The sequence below is a fragment of the Phyllostomus discolor genome, chromosome 1 (assembly GCF_004126475.2).
Source record: "Phyllostomus discolor isolate MPI-MPIP mPhyDis1 chromosome 1, mPhyDis1.pri.v3, whole genome shotgun sequence".
NCBI lineage: Eukaryota > Metazoa > Chordata > Mammalia > Chiroptera > Phyllostomidae > Phyllostomus > Phyllostomus discolor.
In genome coordinates, this window is record NC_040903.2 from 142,625,729 (window position 1) to 142,634,656 (window position 8,928).

General features: G+C 44.7%; 1 protein-coding gene across 1 annotated transcript; it reads left to right on the top strand.

The window, feature by feature from the left end:
- The first annotated feature begins 2,093 nt into the window (after positions 1–2,093).
- On the top strand, positions 2,094–4,874 carry LOC114492075 (cathepsin G-like). The gene is made up of 5 exons (XM_028506279.2): positions 2,094–2,323; positions 3,087–3,234; positions 3,635–3,770; positions 3,938–4,192; positions 4,584–4,874. Exons 1-5 carry the CDS (start codon positions 2,269–2,271, stop codon positions 4,755–4,757), a joined length of 768 nt encoding a protein of 255 aa, XP_028362080.1. The 5' UTR covers positions 2,094–2,268; the 3' UTR covers positions 4,758–4,874.
- Positions 4,875–8,928: the final 4,054 nt, after the last annotated feature.

The window sequence follows — 8,928 nt, forward strand, 5'->3', positions numbered from 1 at the left end:
GTCCCAGGTTCTGTTCCCAGCCAGGGTACATTCCTGGGTTGCAGGCCAGAACCCCCAGCAACCGCACATTGAATCTTTCTTTCTCTCTCTCTCTCTCTCTCTCTCTCTCTCTCTCTCTCTCTCTCTCTCCCCCCCTTCCCTCTCTAAAAATAAATAAATAAAATCTTAAAAAAAAGGATTTTAAAAAAAAGATTATTTTTATATCAACATACTTGTTTTGTAATCTGTGTAGGATTATTACTATAATATTATCCAATGCTTTCTCAGTCATTGTGTCTTATCTCTGTGTTTGCTTGTTGTTCTTCTTTACATTTCACAATATATTGTCATTATAAACAAGAAAATAAAGTTTAGGTGTGATTCAAATTTTGAATTAAGTAAATTTCCCCTAGATTTGCATTAGATTCTGCCAGCTACTTTGGGACACTTCCATATCACAATAATGCAACTTAAAGGTCTGAGATTCCATGAGAAGTTCAACTAATTCTGATCTTTCATGAATTACTTGCAATGACTAGTCCCATGCTCTTCTTTCTTCCTTTGAACGTGCAGACTTTTCAGGTCCCGGCTTCCTGTGAGGAGGGTCTCTGATTGGACCTTGGGTGCATTTGATTTTGTTTTCTCCTCTTCTCACTTTGTAAGGTCATCAAACCAGAGTCTCCAATTCTGTGGGTTCAGCAATGCCCTCAGAGAAATCTGCCTAAATGGACTCCCATTATGCTTTCAGTTTTGGCCTAATAATCACCCCTGTATTGGTAGTACTTTTAGTCATTGAAGGTTTAAGACATTTAAACAGCTTTGTTTTCTGTTGTTTTTAGTGGGAAGGCTGGCATGCAATCCTAGGTCACTGTTGGTGAAATCACCTCCCCACATCTCTATTTTGATCACTGGATGCATAGACTTCACTCCCCTTTTCACATGTGCAGGCTGTTCTTTATCCTTCTGTTTTTAAATTAGGCTAAAATTTTAAAGCAAAATTAAATGTTGAAAAAAATTAAGCAACAACAAATTAAAATTGCACAAATAAGATACCAGTTAGTTTATTACACTATTTTCTCTTTCTTCTCTTTTTTCTGCATATTGCTTTTCAGATGTATAAAAAAATTTTCATGATGTTGCAGTCATAGAGCATCTATTAGAGGGAGGATTAAATTTCTTACAGTTTTAAAAATAAGTGAAAATGTGTATATATTTCAATATAAGGAGAGGATATACAACTTTCATAAGATTTTTATGTGGACCTATCAGGAATCTTAAAAGTTTAAGAATAGCATTACTTTTCAATTCTGATATAGGTTTTGAAAAAATTATGCTGGCTTATAATGTTTTTCTGAGCATACACAAGTGTTCTAAAGTTTTAAGAGTGTCTCACAACCCACTGTGTCATTCTGCAGTATACTGCCTGTTCTTGCTTTATAATGAATGAGTAGTTCCAGTTCCCTCCACCCTGGGTGAAGAAGGGGGATTTGCTTGATAGGTCTCATAAATTCCGGATAAAATAGGAGCATATATGTTTTCCAGCCAGGCTATGACAGCTCTCAACAAAATCAACTCACTAGGCCTTTTCTGCACACAGGAACCTTCTGAGACACAAAGGCATTCATCTTGAGTAGGCAAATAAAAGTCTTCGACAGTGTCATAACTTTTAGTGAGAACTTCTCTGGGCTCAAGTGACCTAAAAAAGTTACCATCACTGACACAACCTTTATCTTCCATTTTCTTCTCTGTCAGTGCCTTTCACTCACTCGGGAACAAGAGCTACTCATTCAGGAACAAGAGCTACTCAATCTTCCTCACCACCTTCCAGAAAGTGATGGGAGCAGCCAGGGTTTTGTCAGGTAGCCAGGGTCCAAATGCTGAGGACAGGCAGGCTTCAATCCCAGAGCAATAGAAAATGGAAGCTCTGGGTAGCTAGCAGTGTTCAAGCCTTGTTGAGATATCATTGAATTGGGTGAGTTTGGGTTTCTGGAACACCAGGCCCAAATCACCTCTCCTTGCGTCCTGGTTCCCATTTACACTGACAGCACTGACTCAGCTCCTATGGGAGATGCAGTTTGGGCTTAAATTAATCTCTCTTCCCCCAGGTCACTAGCAGCTGGTAGGCCAGCCTCCAGGCCAGCCAGGGCTAATGAAACCTATCACACCCCCAGAGGAATGGAAATGTGAACCAGCTAGTCCCCACCCCCTCCCTTCCTTCCTCTCTCAGGGGGCTTAAAGTCTGGCAAGAGGAAGTACCAGCAGCAACTATTGGGCAGCCTTCCCTGGAAGATGCAGTTCCTCCTCATCCTGGTGGCCTTTCTCCTATTCCCTGGGGCTGGAGCAGGTGAGTGACCATGCAAACCCTCATAGGCCCATCCCCATCCCATAGACTCTGGGCCCACACTGCCTAGTCACTTTCTAACTCTGTGTCATAGAGCACATCGTTTGAATTCACAGTACTCAGATTCCTCACTGGTAAAAAGGAATAATAGCAATGCCTACCTTCTAGAGCTGCTATGAGTTACATGACACTTAGTTAGTGTACGTGAAACTCTTGGAATTGCCCCTGGAATGCAGTATGTGCTCTGCAACTCTGTTCTTTGAATTCCCTCTGCAGCCCATGTGTCAAGACCTAGAAGACATGGATACAGCAATAACAGCCCCATCAGCTCATACCTAGATTCTTAAAAAACAATCCATGCTGCTCATGAGCTGGTCATGAGTTGGACAAACAGGGATCAGGGAAGTTCCCTGAAAAAGAAAGTACCAGCAAACTTTAGGTAGGAGCAATTCTAGAAGCCTCTGGATCCTGACAGCACAGATCTCTCCACACTGGGATAGGCTTAAGCTGCTCTTGCCTGCAGCAAGGGTTGTTCTCCTTTAGGGAGGGTGGGGGAGCTGAGATCTGGGCTGGGGAACCAGCCTTGTTTCCTGTAGAACCCAGGAGCCCTGTCTCATGATGTGGTTCCTTGCAGACCCCAGTTCTCACCACCAAATCCTCCTCTCCCTGCATCATCTCTGTAGCCTCCCCATCTCCTAGACTTTCTGGAACCACCAAACTGACACTTCAGTGAGCAGACTAGTAACTGCTGAATACTTCCTTCTAGACGAGATCATTGGAGGCCGTGAGGCCAGGCCCCACTCCCACCCTTTCATGGCATATCTTCTGACCGAAACACCAATGCGTCAGAGCTTTTGTGGGGGGTTCCTGGTGCGAGAAGACTTTGTGATGACGTCAGCTCGCTGTTGGGGAAGGTGAGGAATTAATAATCTTCCATGGGGCCAGTAAGGGAAGTCCAGAAGCATTCATGAGAGCATTCCACTGAAATGGGTTTCAGCACTGAAGGGGTGAACAAGGACTACATAAGTCTTGCAGGGCAGGGAACAGTCCAGTGTAAATGAGGACCAAAAGAGGAAGTGAAAGGCATGCATTACTACTCAAAAGATGAATTCAGGTTATTTCTCAATTTTCTAGGGGAAGCAAAACTAGGATGACTTAAGCAGAGGGCACAGAGATCTCTGCCCCAGAACCCTCCTGTCCCCTCACTTTCCTTGGCTGCCATCTTGCTGCCCTGGGCTCTCCACCTACCCTGCAGATCTGGGGGACTTTACCTCATGCAGCTCATACCTACCCCTACACCACCTTCCTTTGCAGCACTATGATGGTCATCCTGGGGGCGCACAACATCAGTAGGCAGGAAAGGACTCAGCAGCGCATCTATGTGCTCAGAGCCACCCGCCACCCTGGGTATAATGAGGAGAACAACCTGAATGACATCATGTTACTGCAGGTACCATCTGCCTGACCCTCTGGTTCTCTATCTGAGCTGGCTCTATACTGGGTTTGGGGCTTCACCTGTTCCTGGGATCATGGAGAAGGAAGCAGGGGCAGATACCCAGGGGTGGTGTGCTGAGCTCTGCATAGATTTCCCCTAAGTGCCTGTACTCTTCCTGACAGCTGGAAAATAGAGCCAGGCTGAATCAATTTGTGAGGCCAGTGGCTCTGCCTCAATCCCGGATTGAGCTGAGACCTGGGTCCCAGTGCACTGTGGCTGGCTGGGGCCTGGTCAGCCAGAACAGGAGAACAGACACACTCCGGGATGTACAGCTGAGGGTGCAGAGGAATCAGGTGTGCAGCAATCTCTTTAATACCTACAACAGCCAAAAGCAGATTTGTGTCGGGGATCAGAGTGATGAGGAGACCACATTCCGGGTAAGACCCCAGGCATCTGCCAACACTACCTGAGACAGAGGCATCTGTGAAGAACTGGGCTTTGGAACAGATTACATCCCCATGGCCTCAGTCTGGGGGCTTTTACCCATCAATGCAGTCTCTGAGGGCAGGGAGGGGAGGACTGCCCAACACACAACATGCATATGCAGTGTTTTCATGGGAAAGGTAAAGGTACCTTGACTTAGACTGAGCTATGGACAGTGCCCACAGCCAGGGTTGAAGCCTAACCAATGGAAGATGCAGGAGCTTGACTTCTGTACCCCCACTGCCTTGCCATCTCACACAGAGGTTCAGGCTATAGGACAAAAGGAATGGGGAGGTACAGACTTCAGCAGCCTGGCTTAGTGTCCCCTTCTCTCATCACCCACAGGGGGACACCGGAGGCCCCCTGGTATGTAACAATGTGGCTCAGGGCATTGTCTCCTATGGAAGAAGCATTGGGGTTCCTCCAACAGTCTTCACCAGGATTGCTCGCTTCCTGCCCTGGATAAATAATACAATGAGACAGTCTGAATATAAGGGATCACCCCCTTACCCCCTGTGACTGTCTGTTCTTTAGGATGGAGTCAGCTCCAGTGGGGTTGCCAAGCTTTAATAAATGTCCATGTCTAGAGTGCAAATAACTGATTTCTCATGTTATAAACATCATTCTGCACAAATATATTCAGGACTGAGTCTGAGCTCTCCAGGAAAAACAGAGTCCTTTATTTTCCCAGGACAAAGGAATCTCCCACAATCCATCCTTGGGGACAGAATGACCTACTTCCCTCCTCAAAGTCATCCATTCACCATCTCCCCCTCCCCACACAGCTTTGGGGGTTAATGGAAGGCCACCTATCTCAGGGCAGGCTCCCTGCCCTTCTTCACACTAGCAGGGACTCTCCTACCAGATATTAAGGTATACCCTAAACTCTGTGCCACTGGTGTGTGTAGCACAGGCTGACCAAAGGGCAAGAATTGAAATTTCATGCAAGGTTCAATTTTTTTATTATTGTTCAATTACAATTGTCTCCATTTTCCCATATTACTCTCCCCTGCCCTACTGATTCAACCTCCCACATTCAATCCCCCTGTTGTCATTGTCCATGAGTCATTTATACATGTTCCTTAATGACGCTTCCCGTTCTTTCCCTTATTACCCCCTCCCCGAAACTCTGGTCCCTGTCAGTTTGTTTTTTATTTCCATGTCTTCTGTTTTGCTCACTTGTGTTGTTGTTGTTGTTGTTGTTGTTGTTGTTGTTGTTGATTAGGTTCTATGTATACATGAGATTATATGGTATTTGTCTTTCACTACCTGGCTTATTTCACTTAGCATAATGCTCTCCAGTTCCCTCCATGCTATCTCAAGGGTAGGAGCTCCTTCTTTCTTTCTGCTGTGTAATATTCCATTGTATAAATGTACCACAGTTTTTTTATCCTCTCATTTAGTGATGGGCACTTAAGTTGCTTCCAGCACTTGGCTGCTATAAATAACACTGCTATGAACACTGGGGTGCATAGGTTCTAATATGTGGCAAAGGTGGCATCTCAAATCATTGGGAAACAATGAACTTTTAATACATGATGTTAGAACAACTTGATAGTTTTGGGGGAAAAAGTAAAACTGGACATTCTCCTCACACCATAATCCAAAGTAACTCTCAAATGGATCAGAGATATAAATGTAAAAAGATAGCTCTGGCCAGGTCAGTCAGTTGGTTGGAGCATCATCCCAATGCACCAAGGTTGAATGTTTGTCCCACATTAGGGCACATACAAAAACCAACCAATGAGTTCAAAAATAAGTGAAACAACAAGATCAATGTCTCTCTCTCCCTTTCTGTCTCTCTCTCAAAATCAATATATAAAAATATTTTAATGTAAAAAGCTAAACCATAAAAGTTTTAGAAGAAAGAATAAGATCTGCTTGCTCAAAAAATAGCTAATGAACACCCATGTTCACAGCAGTACTACTAGTCACATGGCCAAGAGGTGGAAACAAACCAAGTGTCCATCTATAGCCAGAGTCCTTCTTCCAAACCCTGATGCAACTAACCCCCACTGCTCTATAGGCCAGTCATCATTTTCAATGAGTAAGGGGTGTGCTCCCTGTTTTCACCTCTAAACTTACAACAAACTCAAACCAAATGCTGATGACAATAGCATGACTTTTACCCTAAAGGTTTGCCCAAGGCTGTCCACATCAACACTACCTTCAAACAAAAGATTACTGAAGTCACATAACCTAAAATCATGCTGTAAACACATTCTTTTCATGACTGTACAGAACCAGCTGGGAGGTTCTTCTATGCCCATCAAAATGTCAATCTTTCCTCAAAGTGTGACATTTACCACCTGAACGCTGCAGTTCCCCCACTCTAAATGGAATTTTCACTGAACACATATCAAATCTAACTGGCTACAAACAGAAATGCTGTGGTAGGTTAGACCATTATTTTATGGGAATTTCTTATCAGAAAGTCATTTGCCTAATATTCAGTGTAAGCCATTTATCAACAAAATTTTAATCAATATACATCAGTTATTCTCTCAATATTTGCTACCACCTAATCAACCATAGGAATTCTATTGTTTGCATGTTCTGGGGGATAGCAGTCTCATTATTAATAGGTTACATCAGCAAATGGGAAGAATACCTGATGGTGGGGCTGGGAAGGTTTGAAGGTGGCAGAGTCCCCATCCAACCCTTACTCTCTGTGACGTGTACTGAGAGTCCCAGAGCACCACCAAGTCTCAGGACCAGTCCCCAGGAAACACCCAGAGCAGACCCATCTCACTTCCATGTCTTTGCTGACACTCAGCATTTCTGAGGCAGCCTCCAGCTGCCCTGATGAAAGGGTTTCTACAGACCTCACAGTGCTCACCTCCAGAAGACAATACCTTTTCTGACCATCCCAGAGCCAGCAGCTCCACTCCCCACAGCTCTGCACACCTCCCCACTAAATAACCTTCAGAAGAGCTTTGGAAAGAAAGTGTTTTCAAGACACATTGAAACTAGTGCAAAAGGACACAGTTCCTCCCACTTTCTTTCTCCAGGTACTGACTGTGCATTAAAGGCCTTACTGACTGGACTGAAAAGTTATAAAACCATAACAAGCTCAGGTGCAGGAACCTCACATGGAACCTCTCTCTCAACCCAACAGCCAAGGCAGACTTCCAGTCTACATAGGCTACAGTCTCTGCCCCAGCACAGAGCATCAACATCAGGAGAAACTGAATGCTGGCTGTTCATCACATTGTAGCAGAAGTGCAAATGTGTTTGGCAGTGACATTGATAATAGTGTCTGAGTCTGTCTAGGGAAAAGGTGGGTGCCCCTAGAGAAAGCCATCTGAACTTTGAGTAGGACATAGGGGGCAGCACAGGCCAGTCTCAAATAGCTCATAGAAACCATCTGTGTTACAGAAATGTGAAAAAGACTATCAGAAGTACATGGAATCTGCTAAACAAATTATAAATGATTTCAAGATTTTAGGCAGCATGACACCCAGAACAATTAAGAATTCCTTATATACAATTCCTTTTTCAAATTTCCACTGAATTTTCTGAAGTACAGTTTTCCAAAGCTACATTATGATCCACTGTATAACAAACTATTAAGCCATTTCAACAGTCCAGAAATTTTACAGTATTTGATTTAGGAGCTGCTGCTATAACTTTGCCCATTAGAATGGGTTTCAGAGATAGCCAGCCTCTAATATGGCCTGAGTGACCCCCATCTCCTGGTATTCACACTGGAGAGTAAAGGCTTTGCTGGCATGACTGTAGTCAGTGAGACCCCAAATTCCCAGGGCAAGGTAGACCAGAATGACATGAGAACATCAGGATAAACTGCATCATCTTCACCTTTCTTATCTGGAGTCAACAGATGTTACCCATCTGTTGGGTTACCCATCTATTGTGGAGACAACAGATGTTGTGCCCACAACATCACTGAGGCAGAAGCCACCCAGCAGCAAATCTCTGTGGGCAGGGCCATCCCAAATTCTGATGGAGACAAAAGACATGAGCCAGATGCAATATAAGTGCCCATGCCTGCTTTTCTGCTTCAGCAGTCGATCAGGTCCCAGCCCCACCCTCTCCTCTAGCCTGACTCATCTGCTAGATCTCAGGTCACTCAGGGACAGGTACGGGTGCTACAGGAGGGCTCAGTAAACATAGATCCTCCATGGTTCTAACACCTAACAGAGAAAAGCAGACCATTTGCCATCTCTTGCCTCTCCCAGTCATCTGAACACAAGGATGAAAGACTTCTGCTTTGAGGCCCTTCTTCTTGCACCAGAGCTGGAACTAGGTGATACAGGGGATGAAGTGCAGGGAGGCAAGCTGAGGGGATCTGGATGATGGCAACCATCCAGACACACTCTGGGAAGTAGAGATGGAGGAATGGCAGGAGCACAGAGCATCATCACTATAACAGCTCTGATCAGTTGTATGTGAGATGTTGCATGTGGGAAAGTCAAAAGAGAAGAAAGCTGTCGCAGATGTAAGGTGACAGATGTATGCCAGCAGCAACCCAGATGCAAAATGTGCTAAGGGCATCTGGGAAGACTTTTGTGGCAGAAGTGAGTCTGAGACCCAAAGAAAATTCCCCTCTGAGGGGACTGTACCTGGAAGGCCAATTGAGCAGTGCAGGGAACCTGAACAGGGACAGTGAACTGAGCTAATGGACACTGAGGACCCAAGAGACCTTCATCCCACCAGGACCCCTTTTCTT

Excerpts from the sequence above, each read along its gene's own strand:
- LOC114492075 (XM_028506279.2), top strand. The coding sequence starts at position 2,269 with ATGCAGTTCCTCCTCATCCTGGTGGCCTTTCTCCTATTCCCTGGGGCT. Across the intron at positions 3,235-3,634 it reads TCAGCTCGCTGTTGGGGAAG|CACTATGATGGTCATCCTGG; the intron begins GTGAGGAATTAA and ends CTTCCTTTGCAG. Across the intron at positions 3,771-3,937 it reads ATGACATCATGTTACTGCAG|CTGGAAAATAGAGCCAGGCT; the intron begins GTACCATCTGCC and ends TCTTCCTGACAG.